Source organism: Amblyomma americanum, chromosome 4 (assembly GCF_052857255.1).
Source record: "Amblyomma americanum isolate KBUSLIRL-KWMA chromosome 4, ASM5285725v1, whole genome shotgun sequence".
In the NCBI taxonomy this organism is placed as follows: Eukaryota; Metazoa; Arthropoda; class Arachnida; order Ixodida; family Ixodidae; genus Amblyomma; species Amblyomma americanum.
In genome coordinates, this window is record NC_135500.1 from 125,590,128 (window position 1) to 125,617,435 (window position 27,308).

The following is a 27,308-nucleotide window of genomic DNA, read 5'->3' on the forward strand; positions in this document are numbered from 1 at the left end:
GCAGAGACAAGAGCGAAAGCAACTGAGAACAGACACGTGGAGGAGTGTCCTAAAACTGTGCAAAGCCAGTTCCGTGAGGGCAAAGATAAGCATTCCATCCCCGCCATGGACGGCAGTACTTTCGCCTCAAACAGCATCTAGTGAATAATGGAATACACATTTTTTTCCCTGGGCTTCTTTCCTTTAGCGTGAGGTCGCTATTAATTATGACTCTCCTTCGCTTTCCCTTTAATTCTTTCCCGCCATCAGATGAAATCCTCCCGTGTGCTCTTCGGGCTCGCTCCGCTGTTCATCGTTCTCCTGGTTCTTTTGCTTTCTTAATCTAGATTTGACAAGACTCAGTTTTTTTGTTTTCGCGGCTCGCTTTTACCGGGGGGTCCTTTCGGTGGTTCAGGTAAGGTTTTTCCTCCGACAATGTTCTTTAAGAATCGGTAACTTCTGCCCCGTATCTCTGTCAACAGTCGCCGTTAGTATTAAGGCTGACACAAGCTTTCGCTTTGGAAAGTTCAAGGACGCCAGAAAGGTTTTCCACCGGACAACCATCAAGGACAAGTGGAAAACAAGAAAACAGCATCACTTGTCCAGCTACTGCGGCCATCTGGCGGTGTAGGCAACAAAATATATGCCTGTCAAACTCAGGTAAAATGTGGCCTGCGAAATATGCGACACACTGCTCACACAAGCAGTCTCTGTCGCCCTGCTGTGCTCGTCCCTGGTCAGCGTTCCTGCAGCTGCCGTAAGATTTGCGTTATTATTTAGGCTTTGGAAAACATTTCTGTTGTCCGCATGTGTAGTTCATTAATGCGCTATGCTTTTAATGCCTGATTTTAAAAAAATAACTATCAACCTAGGCGTATTAATGTAAACATTTGGTTAACAATAGTACCGCTGATCTAAAGGCCGTTAACAAAAACTCAGCATGTTCTCAGTGGTGCTTAGCTCTAGGCTGTATGTATTGTTAGGTGTGGGATTCCAACCCCATAGCAGGCCACCGGTGTTGGGGGATTGCGCTACTATCCCACCGCTGCCACCAGTTGTTAGATGTGGGGCTTCAACCCCATAGCGGGCCACCGGTACTGGGGGATTGCGCTTCTATCCCACCGCTGCCACCAGTTGTTAGATGCGGGCCCCTGGTTCGCCTGTGCCGTCTCTCGCCAAGGTCGGTGTCCCCGGGTTCCGGATCGGGAGACTGCTGTAGTGGGGTTGACGAAGAGATGAGAGGGTCTTCGAGGTGAAGAAGAGACTGAAGGGTTTATTTACATTTATACAAAGTTCGAAATGGTGAATCGGGAGCTGGCGAACACACGCCAGATCGCTGCTTAAATAGGGTCCCCTGTCCCCAGGTCCCTAGTTGGGGAATCTAGTTCATTAAAAATGCGTCGAATCACTGTGATGTAGATCACGTGTCCCGTCTTCCGGGTCCGCCCCCAGCCACACACTCTTGCCACTTCTGGCAGATTAGGGTCCGCGCTGTCCAGGCTTCAGTGATGAATAGCCCGAAGGGGGTCCCATGGCCGCGTCGAAGGTCAGTCACCTGCACTTCACAGCGGTAGCGTGGGAACGAAAGGATCCCACCGCAGTTCGCAGAAGCTTTCACGTGGAGCGTGGGACCGAAAGGCTACTACTGCAGTTTGCAGAAGGTTCCACGTATAAGAAAAAGCACAGTCTAAGACGAAGTTGTTTTCGAAGCACGAGGATTCCGGCGACGTTGACTTAGTCAAACACGGCCGCATTTGCCACGGCTCATTTGCAACCCCGCCGCTCGCCGGCTCCCCAGCCGTCCCCTCCGGGATAAAGATGTCCCGGGTGGGTCCGGCGTTTAGAACAAACGACAGGTTCACCAAAGCCGTTCTCAGGCAGCGGACGGCCGTTTCACAGCAAAGGGGGGGGGGGGGGGGGGGGGGTGAAGGACCCTTGTAGACGCCACCACCTGCGCTCGTGGCGCTGCAACCACGTCGACGGCCCTTTGAAGCCTCTGTCGATTGATGCTTCTCAGTGGCTTGAATATTCTTGGCATGTTGGCGTCTCCAAACGTAACAGTATGTAAGCGGCATACCCAGCAATTCTGGACAAAAGCATTTTTGAGCGGGAAACCGTTTTTGAACCCAATTTTTTCATAGAATGCAAGATTTCACTATAGCAACCAATATATTCACAGATCACCGGATGGCAGTCTTGTATTTTTTTCTATTCACGTTTTTGTTATCGTCCAAAGCGTTCCCCATTGATTTTCTAAGGCAGTTCAGTGCGATTCCTGGAAACACTTTAAAACAAAGATTTTGCTACATATCAGAATAACGGAGCATTACCTTCAATACTTTCATACCGGTGTCTTACAATATTCCAATTTTCAAAATTGTTGCCCGAAAAAGCTGGCCTTGCGTCAGTCATTTGTTTTCTTGTTTCGTTTACCATGATATCATTGTTCAGTAGAGATTCCCTGCATGCGTCTTATTGATGTCCAATATTTTTGGACTAAATTTATGAATATTCGAAAACTGTAACGCACTGGTATAGGAATATTGAAAGTACAGGTCTATTCTTCCAATTAGTAGCAAAATCTTTCTTTTATAGTGTTTCCATCGCTTGCAACGATCAGTTAAGAGCTTACTAAGCCATAGAAAACCAATGGGGAAAGCTTTTGACAATGGAAAAAGTTAATAGCGAAAAACTTTCAAGCCCTGTCGATGGGAGGTCTGCGGATATATTGATTGTTATCGTGAAATTTAACAATATATGAAAAAAGTGCGCTGATAAATTTTTCCCTTTTAAAAATGCTTTTGTCCAGAATTGTTGGGAATGCAAGTTCGCAGGCCTCCTAACTTCTTTTTTTTTCCTACAGTTAAGGGAAGGTATCGTCTTGCTGTGTTTTAACAAATGTGACCATTTAAGAAGCTTATGTTAGGCAAGTGGCATCACCGCACAGTTTGTAGAAGCCACGTGACACTGCCTCTAAAAGGTAGCATTTGGGCTCTTTAAGTGGCTGTGTTCACGCTCTGAGAAAGAGATAGAGAGAAGACACTTTATTGAACTCAGAAGTTTTTCAGTAGTATGGTAATGGGCATAATCATTTCAGGGCGCCGATAGCTTGCGCTGCCTCCTGGACCAGGTTAATCAGCTTTCTCTGGCCTTCCAGGTGCGAGCTAAAGCAAAGAGAATGCTCATCCACTCTCTCCCTTTGCATGGAATGACGCATAATTAACTTTCTAGCCGCCTGAGTGACATATACGTTGATAGCATCACTGACACACAAAAAAAAATGTGGCGCTTGTCAATGCGGTCGGTCAAAGAAGACTGAATATGAAGCGAAACAAATCATAGGAGCCTCGGGTACGAATGAGTTGTTAGGGTGACCTGATTCCTCAGAAACAGAAAAAAATCCGACAGACTGCAGTTCATATAACCATCCATGTGAGCATCTACGTACGATCTGTTCATATAATTCCGCGTGAAGGCCTGAAAGTGCGGGGTTCCCCTAAGTGAACTCAGGAATTGCTTACTGAGCGGGGCTTCGTTCTCACATCGCAGTATGTCAGGTAATGCTGACGCCAGATGACGACTGCACGAACTTCATCTATCTTCAAAATAGCTTAGACATGGATTTCGATTTTGAGCCCTGAAATCAGGCATCAGTGAATGTTACCAAGACTTTATAAAAGACGTCTGCTCAGTTCTTCTACCGCAAGGTGGCGCATGAAAAGACACTAACGGCTTTATTTTTTTAGTAAAAAAATACACTCGCCTATAGCGAAGGCACAAACAGAGAAGCTCTTTATTTGCTATGTGTAATGTCACAAATTGACTACAGAGCGACGTAAACGTGCGTGTGAACACATTGTCTTATACCATGTGTTTCAGGGAAGCCAATCACTAATTTTAAAAAATAGTATTTTACAGATAAAGAGAAACTTTTTGCGACATAGTAATACCAGTGCTGGCGCACGTCAAAAAACACGAGAATACTGTTCACTAGTAAAGTGCTGAACTAAATTCTAAAACTTAACTTTTAACAATTACCGATAAGGCACCTGATTGAAATTATAGATGTGGAGCCGGCTGTTAGTAATAACCGCGCCAGTTTTTTTTTTTAGAATTTCGAAAACACGAGTACCCTCACCGCTGTGGCTAGACAAAATTTGGCTATTTGGACTAGTTACTTGCACTGGAGGGGTTGCTTTTCCTGCAGGCTATTCGAAAGCGCATGTATTTTGGGACGATACAGCCAAATTTTGTCTAGCCACAGCGGCGAGGATAATCGTGTTTTCTAAATTCTAAAAACAAGTATGGCTTTTACTAACTGCCGGGATAAAAATCTCAAATTTCAATCAGTTGCCTATCGGTAATAGGTAAAAAGTTAATTATTAGAATTTAGTTAATCACTTTACTAGTTAACATGCCACACCTCTTTTTTTTTGACATCCACCAATACTGGTATCACTGTACCGCAAAAAGCTTCTCTTCACCTCTAAAATCCTAATTTTAAAAGTTAGTGATCACCTTTACTGAAACGCTTGGTAGCTGCTATAGCATGGTTTTAATACCATGTTAATAATAATAATAATAATAATTGGTTTTTTGGGAAAGGAAATGGCGCAGTATCTGTCTCATATATCGTTGGACACCTGAACCGCGCCGTAAGGGAAGGGATAAAGGAGGGAGAAAGGAAGAAAGAGGTGCCGTAGTGGAGGGCTCCGGAATAATTTCGACCACCTGGGGATCTATAACGTGCACTGACATCGTACAGCACACGGGCGCCTTAAAAACAAGTTTTTGACAATTTTCCTCTTTCCGACGAACCCGGCATTCAACAATAGAAATTACAACCCCTGTTCTATTTGAAGACGTTGCAAAAAAAGTTATTGAAGCTGTAGATTCTTCAAAAATCATGATTTGTCAAACAAAAGGGTTCTCATATCTGATCAATTCCGTAGAGGCCATTGTTGACCTTCTAATCGCTTCGGAACAAAACTTGGGAGAGGCATGAAGACTCCGCTGCCTTTGACGTGGGCAGGATGTCACCTGGCACTTAAATACTGCGCAAAACTCGTCTGTTATGCGTACGGCCAGAAAGCGCGACTTCCCCCACTAAAGCAGCGTAGTAGGCCACAAGGCTTAGGGGGTGCTTTAGCTTTAGGAGCTGTCCCAAATTTCTGATAACGCCCGCGTTATTGACAGTCCTGCAGCAGAAATGCCGGACTCCACTCTTTTTGGTTGGAGAAGGCAAACTCAATCGATTTGTTTTCAAAAGACGTACTCTAATAGCTGAAGCCCATGCGGGCATTCCAGGAACCGGGTTTTCTCAAGCGTTCAGGCTATTAGTAGCCGTCAGAAAGAGCTTATGATCGAAGTTTCCTTTGTCCCATGAACTTCGAAGTGGATTTTGTGCTCCTTACTCAAAGCACGTACTTATTAATAGGTCTATTGATCCTTCTCGGTGACACATTTCGAACCCGTTCAGACCTGCCGTTGGACATCTTAGCAGGTAAAAAAGACCGTCGAACAACCTTTTCCAGCAGCTTTTCAGGCTCTGCAGAATGACTGTGCTGTGTACTGAATGGAACTGGAACCTTTTCGAGTTCTTACAAAAGTAAATTGCTGTGGCTTCAACATACATTTACCTCTTTTTCTCTAGACCTGCTCAACAAGGCAGACAAATAGCCTGCACAAAATAGCTTAATATGCAAAACAAAATGCAGTGAAAAAAAAGAAAAACAAGAGAGCAATCAGCTTGGCTGCTGAAGGCTAAAACGAATGAGGAGACAGCATAAAGGTTTGCACAACGTTTAACCTACCCTTAAGACTACAACGAGACAGATGACAATTCACACGTGTCGCGTCCGGTTGTTTTGCGCATAGGTTGTGTTTAATTGGTTACGCTAATTGGTGGCTCTAGTTGCTAAGACTTTCATTTGTTTATTTATCTATTTAGTGTACCCTCATGGTCATTAAGGCATTATAGAGACGAGTTGTTACAAAACATTGCAACAAATCAAATTAAAAAACTGGAATTAATCAGGAAGAGCAATATATAAGAAATAGCTCCTAGATACAGATTGCTAGCTATGGCAATCACAATAAACGGGAAGAACAATGTGAAAAAAGGCTATGACGTTCCTGTACAATTAGTGCTCAGTGAAAGTGGCCGTCGAGGCAGGAAGCTGATTTCATTCATTAGATGTGCGCGGTGCAAACGACGTAATGAAAGCACCTGATCTGTAGAAAGTGATGCCACTCTCATGATTATGATCTAGTCTTGATGATACATACGCAGAAGGTGAGATAAATTGCGTGTGAAACTGCGGGTGATGAAATACTTTATGAAAAAGGCTCCGGGCAAAACATTTTGTCACGCGTGGACAAGGATGACAAGGTAAAGCTAGATTTCAATGTTCTGATACTCTTTGTTCTTCCGGTATACTTAGGAAGAATGAAACGAGCAAAATTATTCTGAATCATTTCCAATGTCTTCGTTAGGTTTTCACCTGGATCCCAAATTGACGCGGCGTACTGGAGTTTAGGCCGCACTTCAGATTTATAAAGGAATCATTTTAAGGAAGAAGGTGCTTTGGAAAGTTGTCTTGAACAGCCAAGCATTCGGTGGTTCGCATTAGAGATTATATGTACGATGTGAACACTCCAAGTTACATCACACCAGTTCCACATTTGTTGCCGTAAGCCTTGAAAAAAGAACAAGGCAGCAGCTAGTTCGGCTGCTCAAGTCAAGTCCAAAATAGCGAGGAACATATAATAATAATAATTGGTTTTTGTGGAAAGGAAATGGCGCAGCATCTGTCTCATATATTGTCGGACCCCTGAACCGCGCCGTAAGGGAAGGGATAAAGGAGGGAGTGAAAGAAGAAAGGAAGAAAGCGGTGCCGTAGTGGAGGGCTCAGGAATAATTTCGACCACCTGGGGATCTTTAACGTGCACTGACATCGCACAGCACACGGGTGCCTAGCGTTTTGCCTCCATAAAAACGCAGCCGCCGCGGTCGCGTTCGAACCCGGGTACTCAGGATCAGTTGTCGAGCGCCCTAACCACTGAGCCACCGCGGCGGGTAGGGAGGAAAAGCAGAAAACCGTTTCCGCCTCGACGATTGCAGTGGTGACTATGGAAGAGGCAGCAGAGGCACCAGCTCCACGAAGGCCAAAGCCGAACCTCGAAGAAACGGCCAGGCTTGAACTTGGCGAGACACCAGAAACAAAGATGAAGTCCCTGCAGTACTTACGGCGACTCATAGAAGGTACGTTTTTTCGCTGTTCTTATCTTTTTGTTGCCTGCTGCTTTTCATAATCCTTATTTTCATTCTGGCCAAATGCATGGAACTTGAATGCAGGAACCAGCAAGATTTAAAGTTCTACACTGGCCAGGACTAGCATCTTAATGGGCAGCGTCTATTCATTTATAAATTTATTTGCTTATTTGCGTTACACCTCCAGCGACAGAGTAGTTATCAATGTTGCACCAGTTGTTTGTCTTTCGATCTTTTTGCACGTATATTTCCCTTCCTTTTTGACAATTTATATACATCTGCCGTTTCCTTTGCTTGGGACATGAAAAAGGGCCCAGAAGTTCCATGTCAACTTGCTTAAGTAGCACTCGTGGCACTTGTGCTGGATGTAATAATCCAGCTGGCGTGACAGGTGGTGTTTTTAGCCGCTGTATACAGTGGCACGTGCGGACTTATTGTCGCACTGTCGTCCCAAGCGCCCGTAATATCTTTGTTTGGTCCCCAGCCAGAGTCCTGACTGGCGATCGGCCCTTCTTGACACGCCTGCAACCATTCCTCTCGGAGAGGTTCTGTAACGACGAGGATTATTCTGTACGAAACGTCGGTGCTCATATAGAAGGAGGACTGCGCTCTTGCCAAGGGACGGCGTACGCTTCTAGAAAATCAGCGGTCGCTTTTGGCGCCGGGTCCTGACGATGCTACTCCGAAACAGTTACTGCGTCTACGGTTATGCGATAAGAAGCAGACACGGTTCTTCATCTTCCCGCTGAACCTCTACTGGAGGCCGTGACAAGCAATCAGCATTATTTTGCTGGCATTTGTATACGAAGGGAATGACAAACTCTTGAAGACGTAAGCTCCAACGTGCAAGGTGTCCAGGGGGTCCCGCAAGTTGGTCAGGTCTAGGTAGAAAGCACGTTTGGAATTTTGGACCAGATGAAACAGTGGGCAGAATTCTTTGTAATGTCCGTGGAGACAAGCACAATCCGAAAAGGTGGAATTTGAGTTATTTAAGTCTAGCAGGCATCAGAAACGCTGTATTCTCGTGATCCCGCTCATCAACTTTTATTTTATAATAACCGCGTTGTACGCCAAGCGACTAAAGTAGTGCACGTGCCCCACTGTGTCAAGAGACTCCTCAATACGAGGTAACGGTCTTTCTTGTCACCTGCTTAAGTTTCCGGTAATCAACACAAACTAGTATACTGCGGTTATTGTTCTTGCCGTTCGTTGCTGAAGCTTGTGAGAAGTGCAACCGCCAGGCCATTGGTTAAACGTAGGATTCCTGTCGCAACGTATACCATGGTGCAACACAAGAATAGTGTTCTGTTCAGCAACTCCGTCACTACTGCACGGGTCATCACGCCACACGGTAACGAGCGGACACGATCGTGGCGGCACTGTCACAAACTCGTCGATCATGTGCAAGGGCGCGATGCGTCGTTGGGTGCCTGCTAAAGCCGATGCAGGCGTCGAAAATGTTATGAGACAGCCAGGGATAATAAAGACGGCGCCATGCCCTCGCAAAGATTCAACTCTGAGTATTAAAACTTTGCAGCAGTGAAGTAGAACCAAGACTGCAGGGTTGGCAACAGGGACTCGTGCAGTGTACCTTTCTATCGGCGCCATGAGGTGATCGCCATCAGTACATACTTGCAAGTCCTTCCATTCTGTGTTCCTCTTCGTCAACTGACCCGCGAGGATCTTGCTCATTATGGAAAATTCTGCGCCTAAGTACACTAAACCTGTCGTTGGGTGCCTGTCAGAGCGAACGGGGATGTCAGCACTACCGTCTTCGTCGCCGTGAGGAGAATTAGGTGTCACGGAACCACGCTACGCTGGCATGTCACGCAGTTGCGCTGTGGCGACATTGTGGAGTCTTCGGGACATCAGATGACAGCAACATTCCCAACTAAGGTAGCCGCCTTCAGTTTCCCGGCGTTGACTTGGACGCCGCCCTCCCCAGCACACCGTGGTGGGTCTGCAGGTGAGGTTTCTCGGGCAGCCAGGTACTCCTCAATATTACGGGGTCGCTCGCCAGTGCGCGGACGTGCGGCGTACCGTGGAAATTCCCGGAGCCTGAATTCGCGGTAGGGGTACAGGCTATACAGGTGGCCGGCAGCTCCGCAGTGGTAAAGGAGCGGCTGCTGATTAAACGTGCGCGAAAAGTTCGCCTTTCGAGTTTGCGATATGGTGGGTCCTTGCTGTGGACGCTGGTAGGAGGACGGCGGCAGAGCTGCGTGTGGCAACGGGCGGTATTGCACATTCGACGCAGGAGGCAGCACGGAATGCTAACTTCTGACCTTTCTAGGGCCGTCTCAACCTGCTGGCGAAATGTATCCCAACTTCGAAGATTTTCCTCCGTGTTCTCGCACCATGTATTGGCTCCGTCTGTGAGCATCGAGTAAATGTCGCGCAGCTTTTGCGCAGGGCTTCGCTGCGCAGGGCTTCGCTAGTTGAGGTTGGACACCTGCTCATATTAGTCAAGCTTGTCTTCGACGTCAACAAAGTCACGTCGTGGAAACTGACCGGCGCACGGGGCTGCAGAATCGTTAGGTGGGACGAGCTTGCCTGCGCCATTGAACGAGGCTCAAATTGTTGATGCGTGGATGCCTCTGCAAGTAGGGTGCCAAATTTCAAGGGCAGTTCCAGAAGACGGCGGCGGCTTCTGGGAGAAGTTTCTAGGAGGCGTTTGGCAAGCATCAGGGTGTAGAGCTCGCACCTCCACCACGGTCACGTAGCTAATGAGGTTGGAAATAGAAGGCGCTTAATGGGCTCGGCCAGTACGGCAGACGAATGCCAACGGAAGTTGTTGTTGTCCTAACAACAACTGGCAAATACCCACACTGGCTGAACGGCCAAGAATCGAAAGGCATTGAAAGGCTAATCAGCTCAGAATTTTTGTGGAAAAGGTGGGAAATTAAGACCAAAATCAAAAAATAGCGCAAAACGAACACACACACACAAGCGCTAACTCGCAACTCCGCGTGCTAGTGCTTGTCTGTGTAGTTCTTTCCGTCCTTCATGTTCCTTTCGCGCTATTTTTTTAATCATGGACGCACACAAACTCGCCCAACTCTCGGCAGCGCTTAAAATTGAAACCAACAAAAAATCAAGAAAGATAGGTAGTAACGCGCACGGCTGAACAACTGAGCGTCTTATCAAAGGTAGGCAGTGGAATGAAATTAACTAAGGCAGAAAGGGTAACGCTGTAAAATTTATCAAGGCATGTCGATGTGATTCCCACAAGAAATTTTGAACGGCGGCATAAACAGTCCTGTAGCTGTGTCCGATATGATGGCGCCAAATGACAGTTAGTAAAGGCCAAGCTCGTAGAAAGGGACCCTCCTTCTCAGAGGACAAGCGGCGACCGAACAGCCAGTTATGTTGAATAGATTACTGTTCACTGTTCACGCCAAAAAAAAAAAACGCGCCAAACCAGACCTGTGCAGATAAAAATGGAGTGACAAGACACTGCCGCACCGCCCCCTAAGTAAACCTTGAAGCTGTCGTGTTCGACCAGATTTGCTGCTCGGAGAATCTCTTAGATGATGGTAATCTGTACGTCCTAGAAGAGGCTCGATGGATGGATGGATGGATGGATGGATGGATGGATGGATGGATGGATGGATGGATGGATGGATGGATGGATGGATGGATGGATGGATGGATGGATGGATGGATGGATGGATGGATGGATGGATGGATGGACGGACGGACGGACGGACGGACGGACGGACGGACGGACGGACGGACGGACGGACGGACGGACGGACGGATGGATGGATGGATGGATGGATGGATGGATGGATGGATGGATGGATGGATGGATGGATGGATGGATGGATGGATGGATGGGTGGACGGACGGACGGACGGACGGACGGACGGACGGACGGACGGACGGACGGACGGACGGACGAACAGGTGGGCGGGCGGATGGGTGGGCGGGCGGGCAGGCGGGTGTGCGAGTGGGTGGGTGGGTGGGTTTAAGCAGTGCGGCGCGAAGACCGAGATTCCCCAAACAATTCGCAAGAGGAAAGAGTATACTTCACCAGTATACTTCAGAGTATACTTCATACATCTATTCATCCGTCGGGGCGTTCGGGTGTCGGGGTCATCACGTGTTCTCGCGGTACACTTCGCAGTAATGGCTGTACCTCGTAGAGGTGTTTTCTTCCATTTTTTCATTTGCCCCTCGAACATTGGACAGCGCCATCTCGATTATCAATATCTGTGAAATTCAGACAGTCAGAAAATGGTTGTTACCACTAAAATAAGGGTGAAAAATAAATCGAGAAAAATAGGCTTTTAAAAAGTAGCCCAGTGATTTTGTGTTTCTTATTAACTTGCAGGGACTTCATCACTCAATATCCCTACAGACGACGAATTTCTGATGTCGTTCCTTCGTGCCCGGAAGTACTGCGTCCAAGAGGCCTTCGAGATGGTAAAAAAATTCTCCCAGGTGCGCCGAGACCTTCCAGAGTTCTTCGAAGACCTCACACCAGCGAACGTTCCCATCAAGACCGTTTGCCATGAACACGAACTGCTAATGGTCTCTCCCCAACCGGATGCCTTTGGAAGAAGGGTAGCACTCATGAGGCTAGGTTGGTTTTGAATGAACCATTTGTTAAGAGCAAATTTCGAAATGAAGGGTATCACACGCACCACGTCACTTCACTGCGTCTATCTCAGCACATTGGGACAGTCTAGACGAATTATTATTGTTATCGCCATCATCATTATCATTGTTCTCTGAGAAAAGTACGACACGTATTTGAATTTATTTACTTTTCAGCTTAAAATTGCTTACGACGTCAGAAGAATATCAGGATTTTTCTCTGTCGGGATGTGACTGTTTAACCTCTGTGAGTAAACGGCTAAAAGCCTTAAATGGATACTGGAGACGCTTTTCCTGTCAGTCTTTTCACTATATGTTTATTTCTCAGCTGTAGACTGACTACGAGTTTTTATCTTTCCGGTAGAATTCAAAGAAAGCGGTGTGCCTATTAAAATACTTTTATCTCTCCGTTGTGGTCTATTCTAAGTTTTCTGATGATTTTTATTGATTTCTTGCAACTTTCTCAGCGTTTCTAAAGTACTATTCTGGCCTTTTCATTTATTTATATATTACTTGAACCAGGGTCATTCCATGTCAAACGTACGAGAGCTTCTGCTCACAAAAAAATTACAAAAAAATCAAATATTTTACTGTGCGCTTGAAAAATTTGAGATAATTAATATACATTGTAGAGTTTAGTCACAGAGACAAAAATTTTGTAGCGCAAAGTTTTTTTCTTGCTTTATGTCAATATTTTTCGCCAAAAAACACCGTTTCTGCTATTTTATACTCTTTCGCTACATTCGCGAGCAACATCACAATTTTCGCCGCTTCTCTATAGTATCTACTATCTGATTAAATTGTTTAATGTATGATATAACGCAGTATATTTCAGAAAAAGTGTCGAACATAAAAAAATGTGCTGCGCGCGCAGTGTTCTCTGGCATAAATGTCGTACAGAGGCGTTCCTAGTAAAAATATAAATTGTAGCTCAACTGATAGCTAATTGCATTGAAATTTTGCTCAGCGTTTTTATCGGAGCCTCTTTTGTTTTAAGCCAGAAAAAAAATTTCTAAAATTCAGCGCTGCACCTCCAGCCATGGTTGGCACGTTCCGCCACTGCACTGCAGAGCACGGCCTTCGCCGTGGCCACCGAGGCGTGACTCGAGCTGGCTTCTGTAGGGTCAGCAGCTGAGCGCCATAACCACTCAGCCAACGCGGCGGCTAGTAGGAACCGAAAATATGTTGTGGCCTATATCTCGATCAGTTATTAATAGTATCAGCACCTTAAGATATAGTTAGCACCACTGCGCTTGTGTATTATCACAGAGCGATTTTCTTCAACATATTTATCAATCCTGATGGGGTACTATTGCGGTCATACATTCCCGATAACGCGAGGCGACTGAAAGTTGAAGCGGTAGCAACTGATGCTGCAATGAAAACGCGCTTTTCTATAGCTAAGGCTCTTGGCTTCGTGACGTGTGCCAGCGGCACACGCGCAGCATCGTACGTCGCGTCGCGAGGAGCATAGCCTCATGTAGTTCCAATCTAATAGTTTAATGTACGGTCGAAATTACGCTTATAGCCAGAGGATAACTGAAATATAGTGGCTCACCTCCACGGCGATTTTCAAAGCCCGCAGAGTGGCTTGCCTGCATCGGTTCTTTGGTTGTCTCCATAACAACTGTCGAAGTCACAAAGTAGCTGGTGTCCTACATACAGCGTGCAACCTACTAAAGCCACCTTGCTGTCGCTGTCACAACAGCGCTTTGCGCCGCCTAGAGACAGAATTTCGTTCCCCTACGTCATGCGTACTCAGCCACTGCGATTAAGCCGTCGCGATAGTAGTCATGGTGCCGTGGGCCGATTTTGATTTTCCAGCCGGCCAACACACAGGCTCCGTTGACGACACGGAGCCCCCTGTAGCACTCTTATCTCTTTAATGTTTGCTGCAGCGCGCTTGCCGGGCAGAGTACGACTCTCAGGAACCGGCAAAAGCGTGCCGAGCAGTGCAGTGGTGGCAAGGGGCAACCATGGCTCGAGGTGCGACGCTGAAATTCAGTTTTTTTTTCTCGCTTAAAACAAGAAAGCCTCCGATAAAAATCGCTTGGCAAAATTTCAATGCAACGTGCTATTAATTGAGCTAGAAATTCTATTTCTACTAGGAACGCCACTTTGCGAATATTATGCCTGAAAATGCTTCACAGCACTCGTTCTTTAAGTTCGACTTTATTAATGAAATATACTGCATTGTATCATACTTTAAATCATTTTGATGAGATTGTACACAATATAAAGAAAAGGAAAAGCATGTTATGTTGCTCTCAAATGTCGCAAAAGAGTATTAAACAATTGCAAAACGGTGTTTTTGTGAAAAAATAATCAAATAAAACAACACACAAATTTGCGCTACAAATTTTTTGCTCCGCGAATAAAAACCCCAATGCATAATCATTAACTTTATAATTTTTCGAGGGAAACAGCAAAATATTTGATTTTTAAACTTTTTCCTGGCACCAACTTTTGCACTCCTCTGAGAAATTCAAAGGGCTGTCACATGACAAGGAAATTTTTTTCGCCAAAGTTTTTAAGGGTAATTACTTTACGCGGTTCATTAAAGAGCCACAAATTTTATCGAGAAGATCGAAGTGGGTCGAGCGCAAACTCAAAAACCTGAAAAACATTGAAGAAAACGGTCATGGGCTGCATGTTTTACTACTCTTCCTTCAACTTTTACTTCTTCCTGCTTAAAATTCATTTTTGCTTTTCATGTATTAAAGTCGAGGACTTCTTTTAGGAAACATTTCAGCTCCTTTTCATTTGCCACACACTGGAGATCATACATCAGAACGAAGGGAATGATACATGCGACGAATACTAACCTGGTTTAGTCGCAGGTCTAATACTTTTTTTTTGCACTGACCAATAGAATAAATACCATGTCAGGCAGAGTTTCCACCACTGCAAGAGCATAGCTCTAAAATTCATGTTAAGCGCTTCGTCGAGGCGTGGGGAAGGACGTTTGTAAGAAAGTGCACGAGTCTACTTGCACTTGAAGGATTAAATTAGCAATGTATTCTCCTAGTACTGCGATATAGAGGAGAAGTTAGCCGCTAAACAAGACTGTGGAAGCGCAGCAACTGATGAAAAACGAATCGGTGAGTGCATGGTGCATAGTGAATGCTTATACAGACATGGCAACGTACGGGCGTTTCGAGTGTTAGCAATCAGCAAATATATATATATATATATATACATATATATATATATATATATATATATATATATATATATATATATATATATATATATATATATATATATATATATATATATATATATATATAAAATTACCAAAAATTGAAGGAACATAACAGGATTTAATTCACAACGTTTCGGCTGGAGGACCAGCTGGTCGAAAAAGGCTGGTCCTCCAGCCGAAACGTTGTGAATTAAATTCTGTTATGTTTCTTCAATTTTGGTGATTTTATATTATATTCACCAAATCAGCTGCCAGAAATCACTTTTGGTATATATATATATATATATATATATATATATATATATATATGAGGACAGAATTGAGTGCCCTGGTAAAGTAAAAAAAAACTTCGCGCGTATAAGGTGGTCGGAGTGAGGAAAACCATCAGTGGGCGACGCTTTTGCGTATGAGCGAACTGAACCGTTGTGACGGTTATGAGCACGGTTTTTTTAAGTGAAGAGGCACTTCCTTCTCCTGATGCGCAACGCGCGTTCAATTAATCGATTTTGAAAATACATTTTTACATGATCTGCTTCCATCACTCAGCTTACAGAAAGCTCAGATGTGTTTTGGTAAGTTTTGTGCTCGCATGATTGCATTAATACTACCAAATCTGCATTGCAGGTGCCTGGAAACCTAGCGTGTGCTCCTTCAGAGACTTGATCAGAACAGCGTTCCTGTTGGCTGGAAGATATGCTCTTGAGGACTCCACACAAATTAATGGCGCAGCTGGCATCGTAGACCTGAAGGGCTTAAGCTTCCACCACCTGACTCAGCTGACGCCGTCGTTGTTGATTAAGTTGGCTCAGATCACGCAGGTAAGAATGGTGGTGTTTTTATGCCTAAGGGTAATATTGACGTGTACCAGTCATAGGGTTTTAGCATGCTCTTAAAGAGCATCGCCTGCCAGACAGGTTAAATCAGTGGCTGTCGAATAAACATTTTTATACATTATGTTTATACATGAAAACTTACTGTTCACTCAAGCAAGAAATTTTATGATTCATTGTGAGCGCTGTAATAGCGTAAACTTGCAATCAAAGCAGGCCACACTCAAGACAAGACAAATAGGAGCCTAAGAAAGCAAATAGAAGACCCATTTGCTGCAAGCTTTAACCACACACCCCTATTTTTTTGTTGTACCACACTGAAAACAATTGACCGAAAGATACTGTCATCATCATTTTCAGACAGGATACGTCCATTGCAGGACAAACATGTCTCTTCCTTTTTCTAAGCTAGCTGTGGCCACTATCTCCCGGGAACTTCCATCCCGTCACCTTTCCTTCTAACTTTTCTAACCTCAACTCACATCCCCTCTGTTGCTCTAACATGCCATCGATTCTCTGTTGGCATCGCATGTCCTCCTCAAGCCAATTTTCTCCTGTTAATTTCATCTGAGACAGGTTTGCCTCACTTCTCTTTTTCTATTCACATTGGTCTCATCCTGCATCTGAACGTTACCGCTGTCATCTGGTTTTAATTGACTGACTGCGTTGTCCTCAATTTACTTCAAGCAATGTCCGGACTGAAATAAATATTTCGGCCCCATGGTCAGCACTGCTAGTTCACAAGTTCTCTAAACTTATGTTTTGATAGACAGTACAGATCATTTGCTGTTCGTAAACTGGGTGCCTGCCAAATGCACACAGAACCTTGCTGTTTTAATGGTGATTTCGCTTTAATCGTCAGGACCTGAGGATTTTCCTCGGCCTGTATAAATTTGCCCCCATATTTTTGCAGTCCCCGACTACCTATCATAAACTCTTGTTCGGTTACTCAGGGAACTGAACATTAGTTTTCTTTACAAAACCATTAGGTCTATGGTTGCACTTTTTTGAAGCCCTGAAGCATGCGATGAAATTCATCCTTTTAGTTACTGAATTGCTCTTCAGTGCTTCTTGCACTTATTTATTCCCACTTGTTTATGCCAATTATTTTATAATCTGGCGCGCTTCACTTTTGCCTTCTTTACACGGGGTTCTAATATCTTCTTCAGTGAGCGCAATTTTATTTTCCCTGGTTCTTATAGGTTTGGTATTCTCGTAATGCTTATTTCGGCTCTTGTATGACTAAGCCTAGAGTTTTTGCTGTCTAACTACTATATCCCAACGGCTGCTTATATTTCCGTCTTTCTCGCATACATCTTATCGCTCACATGCCTTGTTTCCACCAGTGTTTAAATAGCAAGAGTACAAACACCTAGTTCCCTCTGGTCGAAAAATGAATGCGTTGAAATGGAAGCACCTGATGCGAAACCTCTCATAGTGGTCTCCACCTAGCGAGGCGCAGCGAACGCGCACAGCGGAATGAGGAAGCTGGTCTGCCAACCATCAGGAGGAGAAACAAGATGTTCTCCGAGGTGTAGCGACGCTTTTAACAACATGTTCATCAGAAGCCAACTGCTACAACATGTGACGCAATGTCAGCTATACTAAAGTGAAAAAAAAAATGGCTCTAGCTTAACTGCGGCTAAGCCTGTAATGCAAGAGAAAGCTTTTATTATGCTGCGGTGAAGGTTGGTTAATCACACTTTCGAGAGTATTGTTGACAGTTAGGCACAGTCGTTGAGCTATGGTATCACTCTTTATTTTTGTCCTTTATTGCTAGGAACAGTGCCCGATGGTCGGTGAAGTAGTTTTGTCGGCTGGAAGCTCAGACTCTGCCTGGCTTCGGTAGTACTGCGCGCGTGCACTGCACGCAGGCTCCTCCGCGTTCTCCCCCATGGCGTCTGTACTCGCATGCGCATGCGCGCCAGCTCGCTTTTCCTCAGTCTCTGACGCCAGCTTCGCGCGCTTTGTATTCCTGACCCTCTTTAGTGAAGCAGCTCGCCGGGCGATATCCGCCGGATGCTCAGACGCCGCTTTCCAACAGCGCCTCAAAGCCTCCCGCGCAACGCTCAGAGAAGACGGTCCGGCCTCGTTGTCATGCACCGACAAGCTCGCACTGCCTAGGCCAGCGCGGCACTCCTCTTAGCCAGGCTCGCGGCGAGTCACGTAGTCAGGCGGCGACTCCTGCTGTGGAGAGCGCATGCGCCAAGCCGACGGCGGCGGTCAAATGCCCTGGTCAAATGAAGCTCGGATCAAATGAAGGTCAAACTGCAGCCCACGGCGAAGTCGGCGCCGCTAGACCGGTAAAGCTTTTGCTTTAAGAGGCATCCTGCCGTATTCAAATTCACTCCATTTGTTCAGAAGATACGGAAAATGAAGAATATTATGCGCACGTCCCCACACCCTAGCAGCAGTGAACGACGACGGCTATATTTCGCGAGGTGGTACGGGAAGGGCTTTATTGTTTAACGTTTATTCTGATTACAATCGAACTGTTTCCTCGCCCACTGTATGTTTAGAGGTTTTTGGACTGTGTTTTGACGGCCATCGCTGATCTGTTATCTTAAGGTGATATCGGGGCCAATCGTGGGCTTTCTGAGACGGAAATATTCTTCAAAATATTTGAAGGCCAAAAATGATCAGTTCGACAGCTGAGGCCATACAGTAAATAAATTAAAAACAAGCTAACTAGAATATTTAAGCGTATCAGTGGCACCGATGAGGAGTAAAAGAAACTCAATGCTCTAGTCATGCAGGTTGAGAATATGGATTCAACAGTCCCGAAACCTGAATGTCAGGTTTTGGGGCTTTAGGACCAGATAGGCATCCTGTTATTTTGAAAATTCCAGACTACTGCGAAGAAAATGTCCATATTGAAAACGGTCCATAAGCTAAAAAGCACAGAAGTATCTCTATCAGAAGACTTTTTCTACAGGGTTCACGACATAAGGCAGAAGCTGTGAAAAAGTTTAGGACGAGAAAGAGAAGCAGGCTGAAAAGTGAATCTGGTCTATAATATGCTGAGCATCAGTGGTATCTTGTATTGTTGGGATGAAGGAAAAGTATGCGGTAACCAAAACCTTAATGTCCGATGCTAGAAGATAATAAATTTGAATTGTAGGAGTGTAATTAACAAGGTCTCCGAGTTGGAGGCTCTTGTCCTTTCGCAAGCCCTTGTCAAAGTTCTGTCAGAAACCTCACTAAATGACCCGATATATGATAGTGAGCTTGTTCCTACTGGGTATAGCGCGACTAGGAAAGAAAGAGTTGGAGGTGTCAGTATTCTTTTCGGCTTGGTTATGGGAATTTAACGTCCCAAACTACTCAGGATATCAGGGAGAGTACTATTTTAAAGTATTCACTTAAGTTCCGCCGAATGCAGAGTATACAAGACGTTGAAGGTATTTTTGTAAGACTTACTACAATGACATTAGGTGCATTATAGGTGATATGGCAGACAACCACACTCGAAAGTTTTTATGTTAGAGGAACTGGAGAAATACTTGCAACATTTTTCAGACATGGTGGTTGCGCGAAACGCACACACAAGACAGGGTACGGGACGAGCGCAAACCAAAGCGTCCACTTGAGGGTAGGATGAAGGAACACACAAAGACGGGCCCGCAGAAGAAATATGCTTAAGTAGATGTGTTGTCGGTCTAGTTGGTGTAACACTTGAGACATGGTGGACACACACACACACACACACTCACACACACACACACACACACACACACACACACACACACACACACACACACACACACACACACACACACACACACACACACACACACACACACACACACACACACACACACACACACACACGCGCACACGCACGCGCGCACACACACACACACACACACACACACACACACACACACACCACACACACACACACACCTCATGTCTGAAGTATTGCAACCACCATGTCTAAAGTATCGCACCAACGAGCCCAACAGCACGTTCCAATTACTTGCAACATAATATCAGAATAAATTACAGAATCATCCTTTCAGGGGATTTTGATTTATCAAACATACATTCGCCGTCTTTCTCGCTCGCAAAACACGATCTCATCAGAGTGGCAATACTAAACATTGCATTTATATATTATATGCTTAAAGTTCTAAAGGACTACCAGAATTCACATATGTTCTAAGTCAATTCTGGGCTTATTCTCTGTAAGCGGATCCATCGATGCTAAAGCAAGCTGCAAGGTACATCCAGGAAGTGAGCTAGGACCACCAAGCAGTAATATTAAGCCTAAGCTTGAAAAAAAAAAACACTAGACAAAATGCTCGAGCGTTTATCTTTCCCTGATTTCTATCGGGAAGACGACGTTTGATTTATTAAAAACGTGTGTTTAATTATGATGAATTTGCAACGCGAAATAAATGAACGTTGGGTAGAATTTAAAAGCATTACAAATTACTGCATTAACTATTTTGTACGACGAATTACAAAAATGTTTACCCCTAGATTTCTCGTGAGACACTTCGTTTGAAAGAAAGCTGAAACGATTAAAGAAAAACATAAAAGCGCGAAATTTCCTTAGCAACGAAAAGGAAGTTTCGTAAATTAATTTCCAAGCTTAAAGAAAAAGTGAGATGTGACAGGCAGCGCTATTATGGTGATTTGCTGCCCAGTTACATCGCATCAGGTCCACAAAAATTTTGGAGACGCATTAACTCCAAATCGAAAGGGTGTGATGTGTTTGAAGTAAATTGCACGCTGACTCATGAAAACAAAGAAATCGCAAACGTATTTAACACACATCTTAACGCCCAACGCAACGCACGATATTTTTTTCCGCTAGATATTCACGTTTCACTGTGTTACGATACAGACCTATCTTCTATGCTTGATTTCAGATAATTGAACATGGCATTCTCAAAACGATTTTTAATGTAGACAAGAGACCATTTTCTGGCCATGACGACAATCCGAGTGGGTTCCTGAAAAGATATGCAGAATGAGTGTCGAAATATTTACGTATTTTCCTTGTGAAATCTTTGCGCCTCGGCCAAGTGCCGTGCGGCAGGAGGACCGCCATAGTCAAGCCACTCCATAAGACCGGGAATAAGGAGTGCGTTGAGAACTACCGCCCTCTTTCATTAACGTCAACTGCATGTAAAAGCTTGAAACACATCACTGAGAATCGCCTTTTGGAATTGTTAAAAATGTAGCATTTTATCAATCAGCATGGATTTCGGAAATGCATCCTCAACAGTACTATAGTTGGTACAAGGAGTGCATGATTACGCCAATACTATCAATAACTGTAACAGACACGCCAGATTTACGGACCTTTCTGAAGATTTCGACGGTCTCTGGTCACAAAATTCTTCATAAATTAAACGAAGTCCTTTAAAATAACCGAATAATTAATCAGATTTCAGAACAACTTGGAACAACTAAAGAAATCGTTCCTTTTAAAGATAACGAGTCTAAGAATCTTTCCGTTCACTCCGGCATTCCACAGAGCTCGGTTATTTTATTATTCTCAGTACACCCTGCAGTGCCGAAGAATTATAGAAAGGGGTAGGTACAACAATAAAGTGACGAGCAGTTAAACAGCAAAAATTCTCATGAGCGAGAGAACAAAAAAGTGAAGGGAGCGAAAGACAAAGGAGAAATGCGTCACGATAAGTTGAACAAAAATATACAAAAGGAGGAGCAATAGGGCATTCGGTCAACAAATAATGGCTTGAAAGAACAGTAAAATCACTAATCATTGATTAGCCGTAAAAATACATCACGATGTGCACTCACAACATCAGCTGGCAACTTGTTCCGGTCATAAATGATACGTGAAAAAAATGAGTACTTTCTGTAGGTCATTTCGCGCGTAACTTCCCGTATATTAAGACTGTGGTCTGTCTGGTTAGAAATATAGTGCGGTGTTTTGAGGTACTTTTCCTTATCAATGCCTGTCGTGTCGGTGTATATTGAGTGCAGAGGTTTGAGTCTTTGCTTCTGGTGCCTGATCTGTAGCGGTTCCAGTTCGATGTGTTTCTTTGTCTGAGTTATGCTGACATGTCTGGAGTACTGCCTTGATATAAATCCTGCTGCGCGGTTTTGTACTGCTTCTAATTTATCAATTTATTATCCTCAATTTATCTAGGGCCTCTTCGTGTTCTCCTCTGTGTAATTGATGTTGTAAGGAATCTCGCCATAAAAATCAAATTGTATGCATACTACTGCGGTTTATACCTCTAAACAGAAAGCACCTGGGATCAAATACTGCTAACTGATACATTTCAGAAGGAGGTTGGCTGGTATGAAGATTAGCTGATCTTAGAAAATTTTCAGAAAACTGTTTTTATGTGCATGTCTCACAAAAGGGGTGATCATAACTTCAAATACTCGGCTAACAATATTTCTTTATCTGAAGTAATAGAGTACATATACCTTGGGTGGTGGCTAATAGAAAACCTCAAATGGAATGAAAAAAAAAATGAAGTGATTGTTTTATTGTTTTGATTCCATTTGAGGTTTTCAGTTATCCACAGCCCAAGGTACATGTATTCTGTTACTTCAGAAATAAATATATTGGTAGCACGCCTGTCGTAATTTTTTTCTATCATAGTAACCTTAAAACTGTCCACAAGTACCGTTCTCTTACTAACATATAACACTATTATACGACCAGTACGACCGAATATACCAAATATACGACCAGTACTACACTAGGCAACCGTTATCTGGGATCGTTTTAAGGAAACTAACATTAAAAAGCTCAAATGGGTGAATAAAAAGGCAGTTCGCTTCACTTATAAATAGCTTTTCCCCCACCTCAGTAACAAAACATTTAAAGCAAGCCACTTTGCCTCCATTAACACCGCGAAACTGAGTTTCCCAACTAAAATTCGTGTATCAGCTTGTAAACGGGCACTACATAGTTAACCTCTCCGATATCATTGCATTTTTTTCTGGATATGCCGCGAAGCAGGGGCATCATCATTCAAAGTAAAAAAGCATTGATTTAAATATTCCTTAGAAGGGTGACGGTTCCGAATGGTGAGTACTTCATATGGGGTTCCATAGCACAAAATGAAAGAGCAAGCATAAGCGCTAGTATCTTTCCCTTTTGTTTTGCGCTATGGAACGTCAAGTTTAAATATTCCTTTTTTTATTAATACCGTAACTGAATAGATTAACTTGATTAACACCGAAGTTACTTAGCCGTGCCTTTAATTGCTCCTTATCTCACTTAGCTCTGTTACAGGTTGAAATATCTCTCTCTTTTGCGCCGCTTTTTATTGAATTACTGCGTTGTTTGTGTCGATATTTGAAGCAGTGTTCTTTGTCTTTACTTTGTTTTTGTTTCCCGCAAGTTATATTCTGCTATGTCGTATTATGTGCCCTGCTAAAATCCAAACAAGAAAAATAAAACAACATACAACAGAGTGTGTGCAAAACGCACTACCCGCTCTACTCTGTGTATAGATAGATTGATTAGAACCTTGCATGCTTGCATATTTACTTCTGAGCGAATATTTCTAAACACTCCAAATGTCCGACATAGTTGCTCTAAATTTACAATGAATATTTGCAGGATTGCGTGCCAATGCGAATAAAGGCGGTGTACATCGTGAATCACCCACCGGTGGCCGAATTCCTGTTTACTGCTGTGAAACCTTTCCTGAAGAGTAAGCTCCTTACTAGGGTAAGATCTCCATGCCACGCATTGTACTATTGTCATTTGTTCATCAGACAGCATTTTACAGAACCGATGCTTTATGTCGACTTGTTCCAATACCTAAAATTTCTGCGAAATGCATTTCCTCCGATGAAACAGTTGTTTGCGTGAAGTATTTCTTCCTAAAACGCAGGATTAGACTTAGTAGCCGATAACTTTGGCTGATTGCGACATTGGTGTGCAGTTCGCATTAAAGACTCGTTGCTTTAGTTTTTATTATTATTTTTTCTCGCGACTATTCTTCGGATGAAAGCACCAAGCAGGTGAGACGGAAAAGAAAAAGTGCAAGCAAGGGTGATAGAGTTCGAAAGCAATGCCTGCCTCAGCAAGTAGTTATTTTCCGCTACGCCTTATGCATTCCTCAATCTTTATGCAGCATTGCCGCGGGCGGTGTGCAGGTTGTTCGGGCTACACAGCGGTCTAGTTCCGAGGCTATGAATGGCGAATACAGCTGATTGCTGAAGGAGTGAGAGCGACAAATGCCATCGTGCAAAAAGTGTAACAATGCTGCCGTAATGAGTGTCGTCAGACCTCTAGGTCACTGCCAGGGAAACTTTTATTTTAAGTTGAATATTTGTGTTTTTCACAGTCTAGAGTATGCGTAGTTTCTAAACCTCTCACTTCTTTGTTTAGTGCGGTCCTAAAAAGAATGATCTGAATAAAAACGTGTGTCTGGGAGAACACCCTCACAAAAATCTTCAGACGGTCTATAGACTGTCCATAAACTTCTATCTATAAAGTCTATAGACTCTCTGTAGACAAACGCTAAATAACACTCTATAGGCAATATAAATTCTTTAGACAGTCTATAGACAATCTATTGATTTATGGCCATACACTTTTTGTAGAATTTCTATAGACTACGAATGGACAAAAAGAAATACCTATTGGTGGCAATAGTCTATAAAAGTCTGTAGACAGTTTATAGACTATTTTTGTAAGGCCAGTTTTGCGATTTGCGGTAAAAGCCTAAGGAATGAGGATGCCAGCTTATTAGATTGGGATTACGCGACAGAAGCAAAGCACGAAGAAGTGTGCAATTAATAATCACACTACGCAATCATTTTCAACAAATTCCACATAAGAGAAACAACTAGCCGGTTCTGAGAGTTATAATCCCTGTTAAGCTAGTTTTCACAAATTACATCACTTCGGCACATTATCTGTCACCGCCTCATCTACGCGAACGGCAATTCTTTGTGTAATAACATAGCTGGGATTGGACTTTACGCTTTTTGCGCTCAGAAAATTCGACACCCTTCTTTCGGTGTTTATTTAAGAACACAACTTTCGGGTTTGTTTTTCGGAGAATATATAATCTACATCTAATTTTTTTTTGACGCAATACATAATTTCGCAGTGTGGTTAAAAGTGACGTACAATTTAACCTTGGCCTTATTTTTTTTTGTTTTAGAAGCAGAAGCTCACCCAGCAGAAACACATAAACGGTCATATTAATAGCTATCCTTAAATAGGAAAGTCGAATTTTTTTAACAGAAACCAAAAATATAGAAGTAAATGATCGGGCCATAAGACAATAACGTATAGGGAAGTGTACCACTAAAACCTCGTTGTCATGTTCTGGTTTCACTGTGCGCTGATCGAGAGGACCACTGGGGGTATGGCCCGCACGCTGGCGGCATCAAAGGAACGACATTTTCGTGCCGTTTATGCATGGTTTCGTGTGGACGGTTGCGTATTAGAGTTCCAAAAGTCGTCATTGTCCTTATCTGCAATGAAACAAAAATCAAACCAGCGATGACCCTAAGCCACTGATACATCTAAGCAGACGGCCCTACTACCCGACAATCTTCAATGGCGTGTCTGCCAGCCACGCTACTGAATTACAGACACTGTTGTCTAACCGCACTCTTGGTTCCATTACTTTTTCATGTTCTACTGTGACCTACTGCTATTTCTCTCAATATCCAGCTGCTTCTGACATGCATCCGACAAATATTATCTTTTCTGTTAAATCCCGATATCAAAAATTCACAGGGACTGCCAATTACATTATTAGATATAAATTTTTGGCAGATTTCCCTGAAGCGACGCGCCTTTCGGACAGATGACGTCACTTTCCTCCAGCCAATGGCCGAATTTTATGACCGACGACACATCTTTTTTTCGGCGAGGCTTCTAATAATAACGCGTAAAAAATTTCTGCGTTCTTTAATTGGGGTTTCTCTGTTTAAACCGAAATGACCAACCCCAAAAAATAACCTTAAACGGATATTGAAGTTTTTCAGCACGTTTATTTGCGCACCGGTTTTCTCTGACAGTAATTCCTCTGCGATTCTTTGTGTATAATTTATGTAGGAAATTCAAAAATGCTCTCTCTCTCTCTCACTTCCAATTTTCAGATCCACTTCGTCGGGCACGACGCCACGCAGCTTTGGGATATGTGTCCTCGTGATATCACACCAGCTGAATTCGGCGGAACACGGGAACGCTTCGACTACGACCGCCAAGACGTTTTCCTCCGCAGTAGGGCCGAACTTTTCGAACGGTTGTATGGTCGGTGCTGCTCGGAAAAATAATAAAGAAAAATTGGAGAAGCTTAAGCTCCGCCTTAAGGGCGGAACGCGATAGCGTTTCCTCGTGGTCGAGGACCCGCTGGTTTAGATGGCACACCAGCATTCAGGGAAGGTGCAGACCTCGTGGTCGAGGACACGCTGATTTAGATGGCACACCAACATTCAGGGAAGGCGCAGACTCAAAAGATACGCGCGCCATCTTCCGGGCCAGCACCGTGCATGGCGAAGGGGGTTTCAGTGGGTGATACAGGATGGCGCTACGACTGCACGCCAAGCACAGAGGAATCTTAATGGAAACCCATGGTACTCGCCTAATTCCGACATCTGCAATTTAAATGCCCACAATTACTCACGTATGCCCCAGCATTCATCTTGAAGATACGTTTCCAAGAAACCGGTGCATTCACTAGACACGCATTTTTTTCACATACAAATGTCGAGCTTTCGTTGCGGAGCAATAAAGACAAAAAAAGAGCAGCCAAGGCGGAGTTGAAACGTCCCGTCTCGAACGCCAAAGGACCCGGTTCGATTCCCGGTTTGGACAGCGGTTTTTTTAATCACATAGTGTGCGTGCCCTCTTGTTTTTGCGCAGCCCCCGAATATTTCTTGCACTTCTTGCACCTGTTGCGCGGCGCATACGCCGTACAGGGCTATGCCAGGCACGGCGTAATTGGCTTTACATGGCGTAGTGAAGCTATCGCTTCGAACCAACTGTCTTCATCGTGCCAGCGATCTCTTTTCACCATGGTTTTAGCGTTACTCGCTGAGAAAGTCAGGATATCAATCATACTTCTATCTGCCGGAAACCGTCGCTTTGTGAGTGCGCGTCGTCGGCCGGAACTGTCAGCCGGAAACCTAGTTGGACTACGGCTCCGGTGGCACCACAGCGCTGCTATATCGCGCCGCTTAAAATCACATCAGTGCCGCTGGCCCACAGCCAGAGAAACATATTGACTAGCGCAAACACAGACAGGCACCAAAGAAAGAGTAAGAGACACGACACACGCTCTGTGTCCTCTCTTCTTTCTTTGGCCCCTGTCTGTGTTTGCACTAGTCAATAAGTTTCACTGCTACAACCAACTAGCCCAAATGAAATCCTTAGCATTTACCACGGCCAGAGTGCCCCGAGCGCCCAAAGACCTTCGCTCTTGCGTGGATGTTTATCACGTTCGATAAA

At 44.1% G+C, this 27,308-nt stretch overlaps 1 protein-coding gene across 1 annotated transcript; it reads left to right on the forward strand.

Annotated features, from left to right (window-relative positions):
• Positions 1 to 7,008: 7,008 nt before the first annotated feature.
• LOC144130353 (alpha-tocopherol transfer protein-like) lies at positions 7,009 to 26,467 on the forward strand. Its single transcript, XM_077664283.1, has 5 exons — positions 7,009 to 7,243; positions 11,586 to 11,837; positions 15,681 to 15,874; positions 23,451 to 23,561; positions 25,958 to 26,467. The coding sequence occupies exons 1-5, from the start codon at positions 7,111 to 7,113 to the stop codon at positions 26,132 to 26,134; spliced, it is 867 nt and encodes a 288-aa protein (XP_077520409.1). The 5' UTR covers positions 7,009 to 7,110; the 3' UTR covers positions 26,135 to 26,467.
• The last annotated feature ends 841 nt before the right edge of the window (positions 26,468 to 27,308 follow it).

Excerpts from the sequence above, each read along its gene's own strand:
- LOC144130353 (XM_077664283.1), top strand. The coding sequence starts at position 7,111 with ATGGAAGAGGCAGCAGAGGCACCAGCTCCACGAAGGCCAAAGCCGAAC. Across the intron at positions 11,838-15,680 it reads GGTAGCACTCATGAGGCTAG|GTGCCTGGAAACCTAGCGTG; the intron begins GTTGGTTTTGAA and ends TCTGCATTGCAG. Across the intron at positions 15,875-23,450 it reads AGTTGGCTCAGATCACGCAG|GATTGCGTGCCAATGCGAAT; the intron begins GTAAGAATGGTG and ends GAATATTTGCAG.